This window comes from Drosophila santomea, chromosome X (genome assembly GCF_016746245.2).
Source record: "Drosophila santomea strain STO CAGO 1482 chromosome X, Prin_Dsan_1.1, whole genome shotgun sequence".
NCBI classification, from domain to species: Eukaryota; Metazoa; Arthropoda; class Insecta; order Diptera; family Drosophilidae; genus Drosophila; species Drosophila santomea.
The window spans coordinates 16885937-16910251 of NC_053021.2; the positions used below are offsets into that span (position 1 = coordinate 16885937).

The following is a 24315-nucleotide window of genomic DNA, read 5'->3' on the forward strand; positions in this document are numbered from 1 at the left end:
AACGGAAACGCACTCGCGAATTGGAACTTCAGATCAGATATATATATATATTTTATATTAATATATATAGAGGACAGATGCCGCTGGGCAAGAGTTGAAACTGAGTTGTTGCTGGGTTGGGCAGCCGCATCAATAGGTTTTTTTCATTTTTTTTATTTTCAGTTTGAACGCCTCAAATTTGTCATAGCCAAGAGTTTGGTATTTGGTTGTTGGATGGAATTGAACTAAGAGTTTTTGGCTAATGCTTTCAAGGTTCTTTGGGCGGCTAATGTTGCTTCTTGCTTCTTGCTTTTGCTTTGCTTCTCTGTTGCTTTTGCTTTGCTTTTTGGTCGTGTTGTGCTGCTGTTTTATTTTTGATAGCAACGTTTCCCCTCGACTTGCTGTTGGTTTTGGTTTCTTGGCCTATGTCTAAAATTAATAATCACAATGGGCGTACAACTAATCCTTTTACTTCGATATTTCTGGGTCTTTTGCTTGTTAACCAATTTTTAATGCTAATTATTGTTGGGTCTCTGCTTTGTTTGTCCTTTCTTGCTATTTTTCAATTTTCGTATAGCTTCATTAAATTTAGTATGCAAAAATTTCTCTCCTTGTATATTTTGTCTTCTAGCTAAATTTTGCTGGCCAAAGGTTCTAACGAATGAAAGAGTCCGATTATTGATTTAATTTAGGACTATTGATAGTCGACTAGTTCGACTATTTAATACCCGAAACTCTTTAATTTAAATGGAAGCTAGTTAAGTTATTTGATCAATTCTGGAAACCAAATCATGGCTTTATGTCAAAACGGGCATAAAATTAATTTGGAAAAAACCTAATCGCTATAGTTTGTTTTAGTTTCGTCATACTTATTTCGGGTATTTCGCAATGTCGTACTATTTATTTACAATTTATCCGTAGGTATGTACAACATTTGTTCCAATTAGGACATTTGGTATTATTATTTGCTTTTTACGATTGCTTTTTGTTTGAGACTTTAGTTGTAGTTGTAGTTGTTGCTGATATATAGTGCATAGGGCAGGAAGGCGATTAAACGACGATATGAAGAATTACGTGCACGGGCAGCTGGAAAAAATAAATAAATTGAAATCACAAATTAGTTATAGTTGAATGAAATAACAATTTACAAAATGAATAGTATTATTCATATCACTCTTACACCCTCTTAAATGTTATTAATATATGATTGTGATTATGTGTAGTTCATAATTTATATAACAATTTACAAAATGAATAGTATTATTCATATCACTCTTACACCCTCTTAAATGTAATTAATATATGATTGTGATTATGTGTAGTTCATAATTTATACTAGCAGCACACAAAAGCCATCATCGTTACCATGTGCTTCCCATTGAGGATTGAGGACCCAAGAAGCCGAATACAAAGCTCTCCATCGGTTCAATTATGTCAACGACTAGGATCATCTTCAGCTGGGAATCATCATTTAGCTTATGGGAATGTCTCAATATATTTGCAATTTTCAATGCTCAAAAGGGTGGGGGGAGGGGGGAAATTTTGCGGGGAGTGTAGTAATTTTCAGCCCTCCACTGAAAATCTGACAGCAGCAAGTGGCAGGAGTGCGAGGGGTTGTCCGATTCTGTCAGTCTGCTAAGTACTCTCAAGCACCCAGACTCACACACACAGAAACACACAGACACAAGCACACACTTTCACACACACACATACACACAACCACCATTTTGGGGACTCGAGCGTGTGCACATTTGCAATGCCATCAACGTCGCATCGAGCACATTAAGAAACCATTCCACCTCGGATCACACTCTCCCTCGTCATCGTCATCGTCATCGCCTCGTCTTCATCCACATCCTCGTCTTCATCCTCATCCGCTTCCATTTCCATCCAGCAAACGATGTCTGGCTGTGCTGTTAGCAAACTCATTGCCGCCCAGCTGGACAGCAGTTATAACCTCAGAATACATAATTATAAAATCGACAACCAAGAGCGCAAAAATCGAGTATCCCGCTGTGAGATACTCACTAAATGGATTTATTATTTTAACTGACAAAAATAACAAATAAAATTGTATGTGACAGTTTTTTTATGGTTTCAACCTTTGCCAAAAAGATAATTGAATATTCATAGCGAATAAATAAACAATGAAGAAAATGTTAAAAACTATCATATTCAAGTAAACTTTTTTGCAGTGACTTTGATTTTCATCATAAAGGTGCCTAAATGGACGCAACAATATAATCACACTTTAATTCACACCTTGAGGTGATAATACAATACACATGGAATTTAAGCAAACAGGGAAGAAAAATGTTTACAAATGTAAGGATATTTTCAAAGGATTTTCGATTCACTTCCAAATGTGTCCAAAATGCAACAATATGGTTTCTACGCGCACGTTTCTGCCAATTTCTTACTTTTCTTTTCCTCCAGACACTTAATTTGTATCTCATTGTCAAACTTTTGCACTTTCATTCAAAACATATATATTTAATAAGCTCTCTGGCTGAAAAATCCGGAATTCCTTTAAAAGTTTACTTCACAACAAGCACTTTGCAGCTAAATGCTAATTCGCAGCTGTGATTCGGTTTGTAAGCAATTTGGCATTCAGAAATGCCTTTCACGCCCGAGGAGCAAAAAAAAAGCGAAAGAAGCAAAAGAAGAGTCGCACACAAAGTCATGGTGGGCATCATGGGTTAAACAAAGGCAGCACAGACTGCAGCTGCCGGATGAGCGGCAGTTGCATGTGCAGCTTGTACAGCTTGTGCGCCTGCAACACGGAGCATTTAACCGTTCGCCATTCACCGATTTTGTCAGATTGCAAAGTTCACTCGAGCGTGTGGCATTCAGGACTCAGAGCTTCAGCTCCACGAGATGGAAAGGAGATGCAGCCAGATGGAGAAGCTGATGCTGATGGAGATGGAGATGAAGGATGAGCTGCGGATTCTAAAGCCCTTGCCTGCGCTTCTTCATTTTTATCGCTTTTGTTGCAGTTTGTCGCCTGTCGCCTGTAGCCAGTAGTCTGTAGTCTGTAGTCTGTAGCCAGCCAACTTGCAACGCGTCAGCTCGACGATCTGTCAACGTCAACGGTGCGTATGATAAATTTTTATTGTGCATCTGCCATGAGTCCCACCATGGCACGATTCCTCCCCATCCCATCCGCCCGCCATTTGACATTTACCCATTTTCCACTCTCGAATTTCCACTTGGCCACTGCACTCGCTGCCCCACGACCAATTTAAACTAATTACACTTCAGTCTCTGTAATATTTATATTGTCATGCCAACCAACCAACCACTGGCCCCACAATCTGTATTATTTACACAAAAATTATATCGCATTATGAGCCCCGGCACCCGGTCAAACTGGAGGATGGGGGCTTGGTATATTGGATACCAACTAGCGGCCAAAGGACGATATTATAAGGCATGTCCTGCGGCTGCCAAATACGCCTGTGAAGCAAGTGCAATATATAACTAACAAAGGAAATACAAAATTGGCGTAAAGAGTGAATCGGTAGAGGAAAATTTAAAAAAAAGATTATAAATGAAATGAAACGAAGGAAAAGTGGCAAAAGAAAGGGCATTTAATGCAATACTGAAAATGAAAACTTAGCTAACTTAAAATTCAACATTTTAATTGAATTGATTTAATATATTCTTGTGCTCCATTTAGAAAATAGCTTCATATGAAAATATTGTACATATTAAAGGAAGAAATTCCCGATTTGATTCCCCACTGCAAAACAGTCACCTGAACCCATTTTTTACATAGCCAACCTTATTCCTGCACCTGCTATTAATTTGATAAGCCAGAGATGGGTCTGCAATTAGCCGGGAAACCTCGAACAGCCCGGCCCAGAATTTAAATAGGCTGATAATTAAGCGACGTTGTCTGCTTGACACCTGGGAGATTGGGGAAATGGGAAAATGGGGAAAATGGCAGCCCATATCCTTTCCGCCGCCAGAGCAAAAGGGAGCCAAGACAAGGACTCACATGGGAGAAACTTTGGTGGAAAGTGGAAAAATAAAAATTCGACGATGAAAGTAAGTGGATACGGTAGAAGTTGGCAAAGTTCAATCGGAAAGTGCTTAACGCTTACCTTAATTATTAAATTCGATATGAATGCATAAGTTGACATGCATGTGAAATGCGAAATATTTCTTGTGCATATTCAACTGTCCCCATGAATACAACGATTTTAAAGGTTTTACTGTCCCCATCAATACAACGATTTTAAAGGTTTTATTGCATTTATTACAACCCATTTATTAATGCCCATGTATAATTAATCGAATTTTTTATCGCACATAAATTAATAGCAGCCACTTAATCTAAACTCTCCCCGATTTCATATTCATTCTCTGACCCTACTGATTAATCCGATTTTCCGATTTAATCGATACTCGCTCCGCTGACTCTCCGCATTAAGCGATGTTGGTGCGCCCCAAGGTCTCCGTGGCATCGGTGTCTTCTCACCTCGGCCGTAATCCGAATCCGCTATCCGGAATCCAGAGTCCAGAGTCCGGAATATGGAATTCCCATGGCCATCTCAACTCAACTACTCAGCCAACAAAAACCCATCCTCGTCCCTAAAGAATCCGGCGTGTCAACCGACATTTCCCATCGGGGAATAGTTTCCTGCTTTCCTGCCACGCGCAACTTGACGGGGGATTTTCGGTAAACATTTTTGGCCAACGAGCTAAGCTCCCCATTGAATATTTAATTAGGGAAATTATGGCGTGGCCAAAAAGGATTGCCATCGTAGTTGCCCGGGCAGCTGGCGAAAGAAACAAACCCAACAAAAACAAAAACAAAAAGAATACATAAAGAAAGAGACGCTCAGGTTGCCAGGACTCACTTGTGTTGGATCAATAGCAACCACGGCGTGGCATAGGTATCCATGTCCACTTCCACTTCCACTTGCGCCGTAGGACTGCACGGGATAAGATGGTAGGCCACGGGTCAAATGCTCAGCTTAGTGCTGATGAAGATGCTAATTACCATAATGATGACGACGGTGCAACTTTTCCCAACAACAGCCGCCCAAGAAGAAGCTCTCGAAGAAGGAGAAGGCTCGCCTGGAGGCCGAGCAGGCCGAGCTTATGCGTATTGAAATGGAGAAGGAGAAGTAAGTACCACAGATATTTATGAAAGGAAACGTACTCGTACGAACTCTTTAGCCAAGCTATATTACACTGATTGTCACTATTCCAGTATTCATTGTAATTACCCTTTTTAATTTACGGAAAATAGACACAGTCTTCTATACTAATTAACCTAACCCAATGATGAAAACAAATCCCCTGCAGACTCAAGAAGCTGGAGGAGGCGCGTCAGCGGAAGAAGCTGGAGATGGAGCAGGCGAAGCACCGCCAGCAACAGGAGGTGGCGGAGAACCGCCAGAGGAGGGCCCAGCTCAAGGACAGCATGCTCTTCTTCGACGCGGTGCGCACCGCCATCGAGGCCATCAAGGATGGGGAGCGGCACGAGCGGGACTGGGAGAAGTTTATGCGCTGCAATGGCCTGCCAAATGCGGCCAGTCCGAGTGACTTGAGGAAGTACATCCATCAGTGGCACACGGACATAGCCAAGCGGCATCTGGAGTCCAGGAACTGGCTACTGCGCACCGATGAGCGCACACTGCTGACCCAGGATGCCCAGGTGCCGGATCTCACGAGGATCTCACTGCGCCAACAGCAGGGCAGATTGGGCGATGTCTACGCCCAGAGGATTAAGGAGGTTTTGGGGGTAACACCTTTCATTTCAGTCACTTACTACACATTTACATGATATGTTTTAATCTTAGATCCTCAATGAGTTGGATGAAATGCTGCCGTTCAAACAGAAATCTGCCCTTATTGCCGCCGATCTGGTGAAGCTGAAGACCGATATGAGGGTGTTCCTCAAACAGCATTTGGACGAGTTCACCTACAAGACCATGTCGCACATCGAGAGGGATATGGAGTAAGATTCATCTAATCCAATTTACTAAACGATCTGATAATAATGATTCATGTAGAACCGATAGACCTGGTGTGTCAAAGCACATTTACAGCTCGGATGTGTTTCAGAGTTTCGTGTGGACCTTTTCAAAGGATGCTCAAATGTAAACTATAAAGCTGAGAATATCCAACAATAATCTGCAAGTGATTTATATATTTCAGAGCTCTTAACCCAAAGGCGCGAATTGGGGAACAGTCGGCTCACAACGAGATCGACTTTCCCACCATCGAAATGCAAATCTCACTACCTCCCACGGTTTATTTGCAGAGCTCAGCTTTGCGAGGACTCTGGTTGAACTACGATCACTTCAGTGACTACTGCGGCAGTTACTGCTTGAAACATGCCCGCTCAGCAAATGCCAGTAAGTTATAAACACAGTGATATAATTGTAAATATGTTAAAAACGATCTGATTTGCAGATATCCTGCGGCAAACGAAGCGCGAGTGGCGCAAGCGCAAGGAGATCCTGCAGGCGATGCTGGACGAGTGTGGCCGGGAGATTCCACTCTCGGAGCTGGAGCAGCTCACCCAGGACCAGCACTCGGCCAGCTCGCAGCCGCCAAGGGAACGCACCTACGACGTGGACAAGCTGTATGCGGAGTACGAGGATGAGCTGAGCAAGGCCCACCGCAGGGCCATTGGACCGGAGGCCTATGGAATGCTGGAGACGGACGTGAATCTGCGCAAGTATCGCATCATTGGCGGTGTCTACTGCATCGACTTCCTCGAGACTCCGCAGCAGGATAAGCAGCTAAATGCCAGATCCTTTATTCGCACCAGTTGAGCATTGCATTACTAAAGAATCTTAATCGAATAGCAAAAGAATTACCCTCTTTCAACGTTTGCAGTCACCTCGGCCAACAGTTTGGTGCACAAGGAGTACTACCAGACGTACAAGCCACCACCTCCCGTTTTGCCGGGAGTGCGACGATTGCCCGAGGAGATTGAAGCCGAGATGCGAATGATTGAAGCCGCACTGGATAAGCTGGCACTGGTCACCTTGCAGTGAGTATTGATGTTAGCCAAGCAAACAAACTCATGCCATTCGAATATAATCCCAAAAGATTGCCGGACTCGGTGATTTGGTTTGAGCCACCTGTGGCCTGTCGCTGGGAAACCAATGTGGAAACCCTGGAAATGGAGCTAGCCGATGGCATGAAGCCGGAGGACAGGAAGCCACATGCTGATGGAGAGGCGGACGGCACGGGTGCGGTGAGTGGAACGGCGGCTGCCACCACCGCCACGCCCACCGAGGCCACACCCCTCTCCACACACGCCCAGCCCAGTCCGCTGAAGAGCTCACCCCGGTGTCCGGCTCGCATGCGCTCCCAGAAATCCGACATGGGCGGACATGGGGAGTGCCGGCAGCAGGTGCTCCGTGAAATCAACGACTTTGATCTGCGTGCCATACCCAGCGACGTGGACTTGTATGGCCTGGTCAAGGACTTTGTGGTGCCACGTTTGCCACAGGGATTCTGCGTTCGCCTGGAGCAATCGACGCCCATCCTGTCCACAGGCTTGAGGCAACGAAAAGTGATGTTCCTGGCTCGACAGGCCCACATCCGATTGGGTCAGGCCAAGGAAGTGACAGATGATCAACTGGAAATACCCAAGGAGCTGCAGAAACTGCAGCTCAACTGCAAACCGGGTCTGGGTGCTGAGTTTCTGGACACGGAGGAGCCGGCGGAGATGTTTCCACCGCTGTGTTTCGATAAGCTCTTGAAGTTCCGCCAAATGGCGCCACGTTCCCGGGCACCGGTACACCTCCAGGGCTACCTATTTTCGCAGCTAATTGAGGACATGGATCGATTGTGGCGTCTGCAGCTGCCCAGGGATCAGCAGGAGGAGCTCATCCAGCAAATATCCGAGCAGCTATCGCCCACTGGCTCGCGAACGAGTGACCCAGGTGAGTTATATATACATATATACATACTACATACATACTCAATCCACTGATATCTGCAGGTGAGAAGGAGCCCCGGGAGGTGGAAAACGATGGGGATCTGGCAGAGAATATGCAACCACTTAGCCAGGAGCTGGTGGATGTCCTGCAACCGGCCGCAGCAGCAGCCGCCTTTGCCTACTACACGGGCATCTCCTTTGTCCGAGACTCACAGCTTCCGGCGGAACCGGATCCAGAGGCCTCGGCCAAACGCTCCAACAGCATGGACAGCAGCGAGGACGACGACGACGACGTGGACAGCCTGGTGGAGCTGCTCGAAGGAGCCTCCACGGCGGCCAACACGCTGCACGACCTGCTGGGTCCGGTGACGAACAGTGACAACAGCGACAGCGAAAGGTATATACCCGTACTTCTAGGTACAATTTATATATGTGGGGGGGTATATATGTATGTCCGTAGGTCAGATTGACAGATTGATCGATGCTGAGTGCTGTTCAATGATTGAGCGGGAAATTGAAATCCTTGGAAACAGCACCTGCAGTGCATGCCGTATTTATACTTTATATTTAATTTAAATAGCACATTTTTATAGCAAACAGAAAATGAGCAATGTGGCTGCCATAACGCAGGGCAAGTGGAGCACCCGCGATGTCCACGATACCAAGTTCAATGAGGACAAACTCTCCATACAGTTTCGCACGGGAAGATTGGGTAAGAAATGTATTACGCTGACATAGCAAATATCATTATTAATCAATCCATTAAAATTAACAGGTATTTTCGGATTTGCTTTGAATAAGTACAGCAACATGCCGTATCAAACTTGGGACCTGCGACCAGATATGAAAAAGTAAGTCGATTTAGTGCAAAATAACTATAATCAAACTCTTAAATTCTCCAGTCCCGGCACCATCATCTTCAGTTTCACGGCCTCCCTAATAAGTCTGGACATGACGATAACCAAATCGGGCTACACGGTGAATAATTTCCAGGGTGGCAGTACGCAGGGCATCACCGATATGATTGGCAAAACACTATCACTAGCGGAACTGAAGGCCACCCTGATACTGTCCGCCGTGGACATTTTCCCGGACGAGGATGCCTTCTGCTACACGGAGGGTTCCTGCGAGAAGAACTACGTGATGGAGATGCACTGCTATGCCTGTCTGTCCACCTTGGCCCAGTCGCACAACTTCAGTTGGTCACGTTGGAACCTCTTGGCCGGATCCCGCACTGCTGTGCTGCTGGTTCGCGAGCTAATCGAGGGCAAGAAGGTGCCATATTACTCAACTCTACTGGTGACCCCACTAAAGACATCGATAATCGATTGTACGGAGGTATCCGCCAGTTTCAATGCCGTTGGTATACCGGGCATGGAGTATTACGCCGATCTATATCAGCTATCGCAGGCTCATGCTCAGCCTGGGAGTCTGGAGAAACAGAAGACCATGAATCCCGTGCTCAGGGACAATGTGGCCAAGATTTTAATGGCCATTCGACCGCTCAGCTTGTGTTGATCTAAGCTAAATACATTCAAATCCGAAATAAAATTAAATGTCGCTTCATCTCAGAAGTCCGTGCCATTCATACCTGTGGAATACCTTTTACAATGCTAATGGTCTTATACAAAAGCTTTGGAACTTAACGTGAAATTTGTTATGCAGACCATATCGATAATTCAGCTTTTTATCCACTTAGGAATAGCGCTTAGCCACAAAGGAATCATCAATCTCCACTGAAATTGCCTCCCTCTCCAATTATAATACATTTCCATTGTCATCAGTTTGTCGCTTCCCTTATGGACCCTTCTTATACATATGTATGCCGCCCATTAGTCCCCATTCTTAGTCCCTTCCCAGAATCACACACATATATATTTATATATATATATATATACACACTATGGTTCAAAGGCAGCACAATTAACATATTCACTGCTAGCTTATCCTTTAATGCTCGCCTGGGCCTCTTGCCATTTTTTCACTTTGCCCGTCATTCCCTTTTTGGCCCCAGGCGAAAGAGGAAGAAGCGGTTAAGAAGCAGGAAGAGAGGAAAATAGCCAAGCACAACGACCATTGAATACCCTCCAAATTCAAAAACTCTTAAATTGCTCTTGAATTAAACCAAAATAGAAGCAAAAAATTTAAATAAAAAGTAACATAAACTAAAGGTACAAAGCACTGTTACCTAAATTACAATTTCTTCAAACTATAATTTCAGAATTCTTTCTATAAAAAGTATCTTTCTCAGTTCACACATTTCCACAAATTCCATATTCCCTCTAACAACACAACTGTCGCGTAGCAGAAATAAGAACCAAAGCGACCACACTGCGTATACGCAACTTGCGTGTGGGGGGCTGTTATGTTTTTTTTTCCTTCACTTTTTGGAGGCTGGGGGTAAACTTCCCGCTTATTGTGGCCGCCAGTGAAGGTCGCACAGCGCAATTGGCGCCAAGCTGTCTGACAACTGCGTCAACTGAAATGCCCCCCCTCCTCAACCACCACCTACACCTCCACACCTCCGTCTCCTCTTCCCATTCCCGCCCCTTATTCAGCTATCGTTTGTTTTGTTAATGAGCATGTCCGCCCGCAACCCCCCGATGCCCCGCCAGCAGCGCCGTTTTCCATATGCATAAATAAATAATTAAAAAGTATTTGTCTTTACTAAATTCAATTGAATGCGAACTAGGAATTCAGGGCGGCTGTTTGGTAAGAGTATTCAATGAAGAATTAGGAAGTACTCTAAAAACTTAATAAAAAAGTATTTAAAATTAATGTTATCTTTTTTTCAACTTTTTAATGTGCCTTTAAATCATTAATTATAATTCTTGTTATTATTTTGTTGTATCAACTTTCTCATTTTATTTCGTAATAATTATGAATTTTTAAAGAGTACCTTTTGTAACCATCGTTGCCGTTTAACCTTTTCTCATAACCGCTTACCCTTGGACAGATGTGTGTGCAGCATTTGCGGTTTTGTTTTTCGGGCTGTTGTGCAACAACAAGGATAGTAAGCCACACGGATTTGCAGCCCACTTTTCAGCTGCATGCCCTGCGATCCTTTGGCCTAATCGCATATGAATTACCGTTGATGTGGCAGCTTTTGATTTTTTGTGGATGCGGTGTGGTGGTCGGAAGGCAAGTGTGAACTTTGTTTCCGTTTCCGTTTTCGACACCTGCAAACGATGCCCGTTTCCCGTTTCCAGTTTCCAGTTTTTCGTTAACCGCACATACACCTGTCGGATGCCCGCTGAACTTGTGTGGGCTCCCCATTTGTTCCAATTGGCTACACTAATTTGGGTTGTAAACATTTGTTTGGCTTGTCTAAACAGTTTTTTGCATAAATTAAATATTTTCCACAATTTTCAAAATTATCTGTGGGATCGCATGACCATTTTTGGGTTTTATTTATTTCGATGCCCGGCATTTGCCTGGCATATTACATGTGTTAAGTGCAGAGCATAACTATGCAAATGTTCTACAGAGCGTGGATGTGTGTGCGTTAGTAATGTTGGTGCTTTAATCAAGACTGAAATTCTTGTTACCTGGCATCTACAATAAATCTGGTTTTTCGTTTTATTTTATTTCACTTCTTTACTTGTATTTTTCTGCACAATCTTAACAACTGAGCGCATGTGTTGGTGTGCGACTTTAATGCTCTGCTTTTGTAGCACACATACGAGGACATGCCATTAAATCCGCAGGCGGCGCACAAAAGTATGCTACGTAATTTAAGTTAATAGCCGACTTGCACACGCACACAGACAAAAGGCGCGAAAGAGAGAGGGCGAGAGACACACACACGCACGCATTCAGAGCTCCGCGTCTGTTCAAATTACAATTCATTATGTACAGGTGGCGAGCGAGTGAGTGTGTGTGCACACGGTGAGTATGTGCACTGCAATATCCAGCTTAGTCGTTCATTTAACCACAGAAGACATAGGAAAATTATCAAGACAGAAGCACACTTTTTTGGATGATTCAAGAAATCAATGGTACCTATTTCGATCAAATTCATCTTCCTCAAATCAGTGGGAATACAAATTGAATGTATTTTCCAGTTCTCCGACTGTAATCTTCAGCTACAGCTTTTATCCCCAGTGTATTTGTGCGATCTGACTGAGATGGAGCTTTGTCAGGCAGCTGGGTTATGACGCAGGCAGGCTTTAAGCCCCGACAGAGACGCGGCAGAGGCTGCGGCAGAGGCAGCGGCAGAGACTTCCGCATGCGACACTTCAAATGTCGCTGCTTCTGCTTGCCACTGCTTGCCTTGATTACACTTGCAGGACACTTCAGCTGCAGAGTAAAAATTGTTGCATGGAAAAGTAACTCCTCCATATTGCACACTAAAAACGAATGGCTCTCCCTCTTTTAACGATATCCTTGAAATCGTGTCAGTTACCAAACCCTTTTAACCAAATATATATCATGTTGTAACCTTTCAACTGGCCATTTAAGTTATCTTTAGAATTAACTAGTGTTTTAAATCCCATTACCATTAGTTGTTCAAGAACCAGAGAATACCTATAGGTTAATTACGTCAAACTTTTTGGCAACTTTCAACGGGCTTAAAGAACTAGGAAATGTTAACGCCTTTTATTAAATTTGAAACTAGCGAGTCAAAAGTGTAAAAACTGTTACAAAAAAGAATATGCAGTGTAGCAATAAAGTTGCTCTGGCATTGTGCATAGATCCTATATTTTTTGCATTGTGTTTCAGCAATTTGCGTCAAATTTCGAGTTTAAGTGTCAATTACAGCAACAAAAACCGCGCGAGACGTGTCAGAAAAAAATATGACAAATGATAGAGCGAGATGGAGATGCCGCTTTACACATCTCGTCTACCTTTCATCGAGGGTACAAGAGGAAGAGGGAGCGAGTCACCTACGTGCTTGTCAAGTTGACAGCCTTCTTTTTTCCTGCTCCTCGTCTTTTCTTGTTTCCTTTTTTTTTTGCCTCCTTTGGTTTCGTTTCGTTTTTAACCTCAATTTACAACGTCTCTGATGCTGGGCAGGTGTGCCTTGAAATCTATATATATGTGTTAGTCTGAGTGTGTATGGGTGTGTGTGTTTTTGTGTGTTTAAAATTTGACTTGCTCGAGTCCTTTGCCCAGCTCCTTGCCCCTCCTCCTCCTTCTTTTCCAGTGGCCCTTTTCTGCCCTTTTCTTCACTTGTGACAGCGACGACTTTTGACTTTCTGCGCTGGCATTTTGACACAGTTGATTACAGCGCCACCTAGCGGCCGTCGCGCGCTCCTCGCGGCATGTGTGTGCGAGCGAGATAGCGAACGGCAGCGGCAGAGGCAATATTTATGCAAATGGCCCAGAGACAAGTTCCCTCTCGCTCGCTCGAAAGTTTGTCATTCATTTCGGTTCCTGCACATGCATGCGAACACATGTCCTCGCACGCACACACACACCAAGTCACACGCTGAAGCGAGATAGCAAGTGAGATGCATATGCGGTGTCCTAAGAGCATTATTCCGCATGAGCTACTAAATTGCATTCCGAAATTTATGTATTTCATTTGAATTGAGTTCAGCTTTCGGCTTTAATCAGCGGGTGCGAAATTGAAAGAGTTGCCGTCTCTAAGCCTTACCCTTTTAAATAACAATTTATAACCCAATCGAAATTTATAACGCAAAGTTGCACCTATTTGTGTGGATTGTTGCTATTTGGTTGAAATTTAGCACCACTTTTATTTATCACCTTAAATGCAAAGCTGTGCGTTATTTCATTGTAGTTTTATAAAATTAAGTCCATTGCGAAATATCAAAAACTATGCTGCAGACACTTGAAAACCATCACATATTTGAAGGTTGAGCTGCTCTTTTCATATACATATCAATGGAAAGGTTGCTTGCCAAAAAATTGGGTTCGAACAGTTGCTCCGAAAGTTTTGTGAGCATTTTAAACTTGTTTCCAATTGAATTCGAACGTGACAGAAGCTCTGTGGAGTTTGGGCGACTTTATCGACTATATCTAAGCACTTGTGCACGGCATCAATATTTCATGGAGGCTCTCCATTCGCTACCAGACTTAATTTAAGAGTATGGTCGAATTTCAGACTTTCCTCTTCTTTATTTTTTTTCCACCATTTTCTTTGTCGGAAAAATATTTGTCGAGAAGCGAGCTACAAAATATTTATGCAAGGCTGCCCCTATATCTGTTTTTCTCTCTCTGTCTGTGCCATCGCGCCTCCCGCTCACACACACACACACGCAGATAAGTCGGGCATCTGCACGTACCGCAATTGCAGAGAGCTAACGGTAAACAAAGCGAACCAAGAAAAACAGCCCAAAAGAAGACCAGCAGAAAACAGAAAGAGAGACAAACAGGAACAGTGAGCGAGAGAGGGAGCGAGAGACATGGTGTGAGGGTGGAGGGGGGAAAGGACGAGAACGAGGAATTATTGCCGCAGCTGATGAAAGAGGAAATGACCACAAATTGCCGTGGCAATGTGTGAGTGTGTGTGGCCACGTGCATGTATATAGGTTATTTAACGTATTTAATTTCCCTCTCCCATTCACCCACACACATGCAGAGCGTAGGACACGATTTTGCAGGACCATTCCTTGGATCTCTGCGTTCAAGACGTGCCGAAATTCCACAGCTACCCATAAACTCTCCCATTGCGGGTATAACGTTTCGAGGTCAAGTATGTACTTGTGCTCATCCGATTGTATTCCTCATATCCTTAACGCCATTTAAATCAATTGTTTAAAACAAGTTAATATCGGAAAAAGCAAAAAATATGCTTAAACTAAATAGTTTAATGCACAAATGTGTAAAAATTGGAAACATCAAAACGGCATTAGAATAAGGACATATATTAATTTAAAGCACCCGCTTTTAATAAACACCATTTATTGCAACTTGCAAAATGCTCTCAGCAAATTTACATGAATTCCAATTAACAATTATGGGAAAAAGCAGTTTGCTTACTTCTGGCAAAATTCTTGCTTAAATGTGTAAAAACAAACTGTTGTGCAAAACTGAAATGCCGCGAGCAACTTTTCTCCTCTTCCGCTCGCTGGCTTTTTTCTCTGGTTTTTCCTTTTTTTCTAGCTTTTTTTTGTTTTTTTTTTTTTTGTAGGCCAACTGCGTGTGTGTTTGCCTGTTAGAAAATAATTAAAACTTTTCGTGATTTCGTGCCAGTGTAGCTGCGATTTTTCTCAATTTAAAATGAATTCTAGCGGCAGCAGCGAACGCAGCAACAAACTGCTGAATGTCTGCAGCTGCTGCCATGTTGCACATGCATTTGTGCATATGTGTGCCTTTATGTGCCTGTGTGTGTCTGTGTGTGCCAGTGTTTGCCTGTGTGTGCCTGTGTTTGCCTGTGTGTGCCTGTGTGTGCGTGTGCAAGGACCAAGTTTACAATCCGTAAAACTATACCTAAGCCTAAGCCCGAACCATTCACACAACTCCCCCGTCGTCACCCAGTTTTTGATTAGTTATTGTTGCAACCGAACCGAACCGAACCGAAACTGAAAACTGGAAACTGAAAGCTGAAAAACGGGAAAGCGAAACAGCCACCCACTTGCCACACGAAAGTGTTCACTCACCTGCCGCAATGTTTTACAATATTCGTGCAGCTTTTGATTAGCTGCAATTTTATTCGCTTTTTTACTTAGTTGCGTTTTCTAGCACTTTCTCGCCCCGTGAAACTCCCTCGATTTCCCAGCTATTCCACCTGTTGACATCGCTGAACGACGGATTTATCGATTGTGCGTGAAAAACTAAAAAAAAAACGGAAAAACTGCGAAAGCCCATTGGTCTTTTTCTACAGATAATCTACTGCTAACTTTTTCATTGCATTTTTACCTTAAATGCTAAAATAAACTTTACAAATTAAGCAGAAATTAAAATAATACAAAAAAAGGATTGGGAAAACAAGGAAATATAATTACCTATCACTTTCAAATATTAATTGATTAAGTAAAAAACTATTCAAAAACTTTTATGAACTTTTATAATATAAATTGACTCAAAATCATAGATCAGCCAATAAAAGTTTTTTCGTTTACACACATAAACATATTATTAAAACGGAAATAATAGACCACTATATTGTTTGAAGAATTTCTTACTTAATTCAGGAGCAAAGAGTAATACTTTAAATCAATAAGTTCTGCTGCAGAATTACTTTGCAACGGAAATGGAGGGTTTATGGTTTCTGGCCAAGGACATCTACAATCAAAGGATTGCCAAAAGTTGGCGATTATTTTCGTTGGTTTTCAATTTGTTAACGATTTACGATGCGATGTCGCATCTTACACTGACGTTTTACGACATTTTCAAAGCCATAGGACACAAAAGTTGGAGAAACGGAGGAACAAAATGGGCGTGGGGTGGGCGGTGGGTCGGCTGCTTCTCGATGGACACGCGCGTACTATAAAATGTCTTGGATATTGTCTGATGATGACGAGGCCAAAGCAGATAGCACACTGGAGGAAAATGTGTATGTTTATACACGATATGGAAACAATATTGTTTAAAAACTGGAAAGAAAAAATATTCAAAGAAAACATATTCTATAGGTAATTGGCTCTAAGCTACTTTTTTTCTTGTGATTAAACGTAAAATATTAAGTATACGCAGTGTTGGCCAGTCGACTTTGTGAAATTACTTTATGCCACTTACATGTCAATGAAAGTACTGCAGATTTCAATGCTTAATAAATACACATAATAATACGCAATTTTAGTTGCATGGTTAATCTATGTTTCTAGATCTGATATTTCTCTCTGTGCACTTCCACATAGTCTTGCTAGATATCGGTGAGCTGTCCTTCGCTATTTGTTCCCTTCGACAAAGTACATGCGTTATCAGGGGAAGTGGGCCATGAGCTTGTCCATAAATTAATCGATTCCAATGGCCAAAGATCTCGGCCAGCATGGAAGGGTATCGCAAGGTCATCTGTAGCTTAGCCCGGTTTATTTCGATTTATTTGTTTTCGCTTCGTGCTTTGTTTCAGTTTCAGTTTTGATTTTGATTTTGATTTTGTATTCTGTATTTTGTATTTTTCTTCTGGTCTCTGCTTTTTGCTTTCGCGCCGCTTTTTATTGTGCTTGATTCGCTGGGTGTGTCATTGAACTAAACTCCTCTATAAATATAAATATCAGCGGCGATTTATCGCATGTCTGTCCCACCGTCTATATCCCATGTGCGTATGTGTGCGTCTTTGCGTGGGCCCATAAAACACATGCTAGAAACAGAAGCGTCCACTTTTGATCGCTTCTAGGCCCATTTCCAATTGATTTCATTTCGTATTGCCAATTTATTAGGGCGACAGAGAGAGATGGGCAAATGAGCTATTTTCCCAGAGCTATTCAACCTTAACTATATTTCGGTTACCCTTGAATTTCAAAGTATTGGAAGCTATCTATATCTTCTTAAATTAAAATGCATGAATAAACGATTTTATGGGCCTATTAGACCTTACCGAAGCTCTAATAAAATCACTGTGAAACTATTTTCAAATATTATATTATCTAAAAGAGCGCATACCTTTTAAAGTTTGTCCTGGGAAATTCGTTTTTATAATTTAATATTGTATATTTTTTAATTTTGCAAGCAGAAACTGTATTTTTAATTAAACTTGGGTGTATGTATATTGGATCACTAGTATCGCATACTTTATATCATCTCTACCGACCACACAAACAAATTAAACTTAACGAAGTTATGTATGTTCTACCGCTTTCCACCCATTTCGCTGCCATGCACGTGCCTTAATTTGATTTTGCCCAATTTTGTTCACGGCGCTTTTCCATATGCAACTTCACTGGGAAATGCATACGAGAGAGAGCACATAAAATAGGAACACAGCTGGTACGTTAAATATGCAACGATGCCACAGTTTAAAAACCGCACAATAAATTGACCAGTGCCACTGGTACCTACATACATATGTATCTTACCAAACTCCACCGAAAAAGTTGAAATGCGGGCATTTTGTTGGCCAAAATAAAGGGGAAATGAGCCATTTTAATGAAGCCACGCTGCTCCGGCTTTTGTTCGAACGTGTGCGGTGGCATAAGCCAAAGTATTGGGCCACAATATCCCTACGACCCAATTTTCCGGGCGATCTCATTGATTGAAGGGGAATGAGACAGAAAATACAAAATAAAAATAAAAGCGCAGCCAATATGCAAAATAGCAGTGGCGCACACGTGAGTATGTGAGTGTGTCGAGATAAAAATAGAAAAAAAAAAAGAATAGAAAACAAAAAAAAAATACGCAACCAAGCGGCACATGCGAAATGCAACAGCAACAACAACAGCAGCAACAACACGACGGCCATAAAACGAAAATAAAACTTACATAAATTTAGAAGTCTTGGCGGGCAGTCGTGGATATGTTTGTCGTTTGTCGTTTGTCGCACTGCTCCCAAAACGCACTTTATTTTTGGAAAAACGAAAGCGAAAAGCCAAAAGCAGTCGAAACGGCAACAACAAATGACGCAGCAACAGGCAAATCTGTTTCATTCGACACGCCAAGTCGTGCACTAAACAATAGCGGCAAAAATTGCACTTTGCCGCTAATCGCAGTGTTACCAGCCACCCTTGTGCAGCAAAATAGTGTGGCCAGTTGCTGCAGGGCTCCGCTCAACTGTACCTGAACGTAAAGGTATAAAATCAAGTCATACTCAAACATTTATAACACTTTCTTTGTAAAGATCAAAGTTTGAGTCATTTCAAAGCATGGCCTCTGATTCGTCGACCTTGCAATCGATACGTGCATCGAAATGGGGCAAAACCAGAGTTGCAAAACAACTAAGACCAATCCCGTTATGCGGCTGGAAAAGCAACTCCGTACAGCAGCTGCAAAATTTCTATTCGAATTGGAGCAGAGCGTATAAAAATAATATAAAGGAAAACACAAACCAACGAAAAAAAAACAGTCGGCGGCTTAAATTATGTGGAGCTGCAAAGAGAGCGAAGTGGGGAGGAAAACAACCGAAAAATGGAAAAACAAACAACAACAAGAGTTTTGAGAAGAAACACTGCGACCAAATACAAAAGAATTTATAATAAAAGAGTAACGCTATTGGCGAATCTAGCAAACTCTTTGAATGCATTCATTCTGCTGAAATTTTTATAAAATCTTTAAAGGAGTTTCTTTAAAATTGCACTTTATGGTGAGGAGAAAAATAATCCTAAGAGAAAATAATTTAAAAATCCAACAAAGGTATTCTCAGTGTACCCACAATAAGCGAGTGAAGTGGGAAGAGTAGATGAGGAATGAGTAGGGGGGAATGGGGGAGCTGCATGCCTCTGGTGAGTCGTAAAATTGCGCAAACGGGACTCGCTCCGCTCGTCCTTTTCGTCCTGGCCGCATTGTTTAGAGGGCGTGCGAGAGAGAGGGCGAGATGGACACAAGAAGCTGGCCAAATTAAATACAGCAATTTCGCAAAACGTATGGCACGCGCAAAGCAACAGCGAATAATAATATGAAGGAAGTGCGCAAAGGAGGCGGTGACCAGGAGTGCCAGGCGAAGTGCCAGGATGCCCAGGATGGGCACGATGGGCAAAACTGCCAAGTGGGACGACCTTGGATGTTCGGGAACGTACGCATATTTTTCTGGGTCTCTGTAGTGTGCGATTTTTTCGGCTTATTTTTGTTAGGTTTCCTTTTTTTTGGGGGGAGGGGAAAAGCCTGCAAACATTTCCAAAGCCTCTGTTGCAATTTTTGGTTTCTTCGCGGAATGAAGGCAAAAATAGAGCGGACTGAAATATTTGCACACAAAGAAAAGGCCATAAACTGTAAGCTGGGACTACACTAAAAAAATTAATATATTACAGAAATTATCATCATAACCTGCAGAGCCTACTGATATTCAAAAGTCTAATTCCTTTGTATTTTTTATTTATGTCATCAAAATGACAAAAATCTTGATTGCCTTGAGAGAAATATTTTTGAAAACTAAATTTATTTAAATACGACATTATTCCCAGTGTAGTGCCACATGCAAGATGTTGTCCCTTTTATTTATTTGGCGAAAGGGGCATCCCGGGGGCAGTGGCTAAACTGGACACAACATGTTTATGAGCACTTTAGCTGGGCAATGGTCTCTGGAAGGAACAGTCCGCAGTCCGTAGTCCGAAGTCCGTACTCCGTAGTCCGTAGTCCGTAGTCCATTGTCCGTAGTTCTCTGCCGGAATCCCTACCCGGTCATCAGGAGCATCATTCACATTTACGAGTCAGCGGAGGCTGTTGCTTCCATTCGGCATTCAGTATGCTTGGCATGAAAAATAGAAATGTGGGTGTCTGGGTGGCTGGAGGACATCCGCTGCTCCGCCATCCAAGCCACTATACAACTATAGCCAACTGGCGGCAGGTTGGCCTCTGGCCAAGCCAGGCTTTTCTCCCTGTTGATTATTGGCAATGATTCGCTTTTGGAACCATAAAATGCCAACAAATTGAATATTTTTTCGCAATTATGTGTCACAGAAAATGGATGTCAAAAGATACGTTATTCGCAAATTATTTGAGACTTTTTAAAGTACTGAAAGTAGGAAAACCCATCTACGGAACTGAGAAACATCTGATATGATATAATATCTTTTCCATGGTTTGGTTGATTTAAAATCTTTAGAGATTTATGATAAGAATATAAATGAACTCACCTTAATGCTTTTCCGTGTGCTGGCTGAGCTGGTAGTTATGTTTTGAATATGTATTGTGTTATTACTTGAATCGTAGATTGCTATTGATAATTATTTGCAATTAGAACTATTAATATCCGTAGTTGGCCTTGATAATGCTGATAGCGAAGGACAGAGGGCGGGAAGAGCGAGAACGGCTGCGATTCGAGTCCCACTCACGATGCACAGTGTTGGCCAGCGATGCTGGTGGCCAGAACCATGGAACCCTCGATCGCAACACTCTTTATTCATTTATCCGACTTGATTCGCATACTTTGCGCTTCTGTTTAGTATTTAGTTTCGTTTCCCAACTCTTTAACGATCTTTGCAAGTGGGGGGGTAGAAAAAAAAAACAAAAAAAATCAAGATATGATATACGTATCTCGCCAACTGCTCACACACAGATTCAGATACAGATACAGATACGGATTCAGATTCAGATTCAGCTACAGATTAGATGGAGATAAAGACACAAACACACACCGACACGCGGGCGGAAACGGAAGTGATAGCACTCGCGGAACCGAAACCGAAACCAAAACCCAAACCGAAAGAAACGTAACGTAACCTAACGAAACGATGCGAATACTCGATTATTTGCCGATTACTTGGGCGACTTGAATGGCTTTCTTTCAGGGCATTGTTTCTCGGCTGAGATTGAGATGTGCCCGCTTCTGGCCGGGAACTCGCTAATTTGGCTTATTTGCTGCCGCTGCTGTTGCTGTTGCTGCTTTCTTGATGGCCCATCCACCATCGCCGCCGGCCACTTGGACATTTCCAGCTCATTTGGCGGGGTATTAGGGGTGTGATTCGTTACGCTCCTTCCGCCTGCAATCGTGGTAAATGCGAATGGCAAAAGGAAACGGAAATTCTTTTATGGCTTTTCAATAAATTTGCAACAAATTATGTTCGTTTTGGCTGTGTAAGTGTGTGTAAGTTTGTGTCTGCGAGTCCATGTGTGTGTGTGTGTAAGGGATTGTGTGCATGTGAGTGTGCGTGTGCGTGGGTGATGGATGAAGTGTTTGCACAAACTGCCGATGGGATTGGGGTTGGCCAAATAAACCTAGTTTGCAGGCCTCCTCTTTTCTACTGGGTACAGTGCGTTTCAGGACTTTAAAGTGGGGCTATCGATCGAGTGCAGTTGCCCTAATGAGGTCGCTAAATTTATGCAGCAATCAAATGATAAAGGGGATTAATCAGGTGCCAATTAGGTCATGCCCTTTCGCAAAACATCCTTACTAAATTTGTTACTAAAAACCATTGGGATTCGTTTTAACTGTGCACTTTACTTGCATTCTAGGACAAAACCGTTGGCGATTAGAAATGTTAACTATTTTTAATATTTTTACAAACACATGTGTGATGTACTGGCAAAATGAAACCCTTCAGCTAACCCAAAAGATCAAAGGAAACTGTTGGAATTTCCGCAATCTTACAAAGTTTTTGGTATTCCTGATGATATATGACCCCTTGGCCCAATTTGAACCAACTTTCGCGACCTGATTTATTTGGCTTAAAGCCTAAAACGGCAAGTACCTTGGCGTAATATGACTTTATCTTTCATCCTTTCGCATATTGGCTTACCAACCACCGTTTCCTGAACCCCCTCAACTTTTTCCAGCCCGTCCGCCTTAATTTTGTTGATGTTCTCCGCAAGGCTTTTTAAACTTGTCATACATTTTGATAAAGAATTCGCCTTGTTCCCTCGAGGGCCTGAGATGCTGTCAGCACCAACCTCCCACCTCATTTTTCCACCCCTTTTCCGATTTCCTCGCACCTGACTTTCCACCACAGACCCCGCCCCTTTTTTAATGCCGCCTCCCGTGGCTTCTGCGAAGCTTCGGTGCTGACGGGCGTGCAAAATTTCTTGTTTTTTTTTTTTGCACATTTAAATGGGGAGGGAAACGGGAGCTTAGAACACTCTTTTGTCTCTTTCGCTCCGGCTACAGGCCTCTCTTTCGCTGGGTCTTTAACCAAATTCGCATTCTTCGCAATTTAAGTGAATTCCTGTGCTCCGGCAGCCCGCAGGCCAAAAATGCTCCGCGACTTGACTTTGTCTTTTGTAGTTTTATTTCATTTCATTTCAGTTCGTTTCGCTTCGCTAATGGCACCGAGTTGCCCTAATACAGAGCGAGAAATAAGTGGCTATAGAGTGACTGCTTAAAATTTTAACATTTTTCTGCTTTAATTAAATTAATAATCCTGTATATTTTTATATAAACAAATTGTGATGAAAGGCACATTTAATAAAGATTGCCTTAAGATAACTTCAATTATCATTCCTTATAAAGCAGGCACCTAAAGGTGTTGCCAAATTTTATCTGTGTATCGAGGTGGTGTTGAATCTTTGGGAGGACTTGGGGCGGTACTGCATCCGCCCACCCAAGTTGCAATGGCCCAAAGATTCGGGGGATGGCCTGAAAGTTTGAACTTTCCTTCCTGGCTTCTTTTCGCCGTCTGAATTGGCCTAACTTGGCTTTTTTGCATCTTGTTGTCTTAATTTCTGTAGGGTTTAACATTTGCTTACGCTGGGGTTACCAAAGGAAAAACCAGGCCCACTTGACTGATGCTCGGGCGAAACGCACACATGTGCAGGGGGGAGGGGGGAAATGTTCAAGGACATTTCCAATGGCAGTGCGCAAGAAGGGAAAATATTCCTACTCAATGGATCGCCAAAAACATTGCACACACATGTGAGAACCATTAAAGAACATATTTATACAAAAATCATCTTGCGATAATAGAAAATTATGTATTACACCAGACCTGCAGTGTTATGAATATGAAAATCGCTTTTAACGATGCGTCGCGACGCGCAAAATATACATATATACAAAAACCAAAAAAAAAAAAAACATAAAACAGCAAAAACGGTGCGAAACAAAATAGTACTAAAAAGAAATCAGTGATTTTTCGACATAGTATTTACGTCACAACAATTTGATGGTTCTTTAAATATTAATAAAAGCTGGGTGAATGGCAAACGTTATAACATTATGATCGAGGCACACAAACACCTACCTCAAAGTAGGCAAGTTGCTTGGCCGAAGGACTTTTTTTTCTTTTTGCTTGTGTTGAAGTTAGAAAGGGGGTGTATTATTTTCAGATTTTGTTAGGTTTCAAATTGGTTTCGCGTCGCGAGCACTGGAAAAAAATGTACAAAAAAAAAGAACGCAGGAATAGAAGACTTCGTAGAGGAGGCTGCGACGTTTTTAGCGGTAATTTCTCATTGCTTGATTTTTTTTCAAATTTATTTTATTGGGCGACGGTTTTGTACTGCGACGACCACGGTCTACTACTAACACGGCTTAAAAGGGCGGCTCAATGGTCGTTTGGTCTTCCGGCTGCTGTTGCTGCTGCTGTTGCAAGTGTTGCAAGTGTTGCTGTTGCTGCTGCCACAACTTTTGCTGCTGCTGCTACTGCTACTGCTGCTGCTGCTGCTGCTGGTTGCGTGTCGCGTGTCGCGGCTCTGTACATCGCGCCGTATACCCAACGACTAGGCGCTGGAGACTTTGGTCTGCGGAACCCAGAATCGCAACGCCCGAATAATGCCAACCGATTCCGATTGCGATTCGGATTCGGATTCGGGTCCGAAAATCCGATGGCGCTTCTTGTCCGAACCGAAGCCCAAAAACCAAAAACCGACTGCAGCCGCCAACGGCGACAGCAACAGCGACGTCGCAGTCGCAGTCAGCGTCGGCGTTAGCGTCGTCGTTGTCGAAAAGAGATGCTTTCACCTTGCCGTCCCTTGTGCGGCGAATGAATTCGATTCGA

At 42.7% G+C, this 24315-nt stretch overlaps 1 protein-coding gene and 1 long non-coding RNA gene across 5 annotated transcripts; one reads left to right on the forward strand and one right to left on the reverse strand.

The window, feature by feature from the left end:
• Positions 1-69: 69 nt before the first annotated feature.
• Positions 70-24024, reverse strand: LOC120455763. 3 transcript variants are annotated; one of them, XR_005616767.1, is made up of 4 exons: positions 23845-24024; positions 23563-23685; positions 888-1065; positions 70-633 (listed from the first exon to the last, which is right to left on the reverse strand). It is a non-coding gene; the product is annotated as an uncharacterized LOC120455763 (long non-coding RNA). The 3 variants fall into 3 exon arrangements; XR_005616766.1 differs by having other exon boundaries at positions 23563-24024; XR_005616765.1 differs by lacking the exons at positions 23563-23685; positions 23845-24024 and adding an exon at positions 20524-20606.
• Positions 4953-9431, forward strand: LOC120455758 (dynein axonemal intermediate chain 7 homolog). Of its 2 annotated transcripts, XM_039642195.1 has the most exons (13): positions 4953-4964; positions 5026-5114; positions 5296-5734; positions 5793-5950; positions 6006-6092; positions 6151-6350; positions 6409-6768; positions 6838-6994; positions 7054-7895; positions 7955-8288; positions 8485-8603; positions 8667-8742; positions 8794-9431. In XM_039642195.1, the coding sequence occupies exons 1-13, from the start codon at positions 4953-4955 to the stop codon at positions 9407-9409; spliced, it is 3489 nt and encodes a 1162-aa protein (XP_039498129.1). In that variant the 3' UTR covers positions 9410-9431. The 2 variants fall into 2 exon arrangements, with proteins under 2 accessions (XP_039498129.1, XP_039498130.1); XM_039642196.2 differs by lacking the exon at positions 6006-6092.
• Positions 24025-24315: the final 291 nt, after the last annotated feature.

Coding starts and splice junctions, on each gene's coding strand:
- LOC120455758 (XM_039642195.1), top strand. Junction 5,951..6,005: donor CACATCGAGAGGGATATGGA/GTAAGATTCATC, acceptor TGATTCATGTAG/AACCGATAGACCTGGTGTGT. Junction 6,995..7,053: donor CTGGCACTGGTCACCTTGCA/GTGAGTATTGAT, acceptor TAATCCCAAAAG/ATTGCCGGACTCGGTGATTT.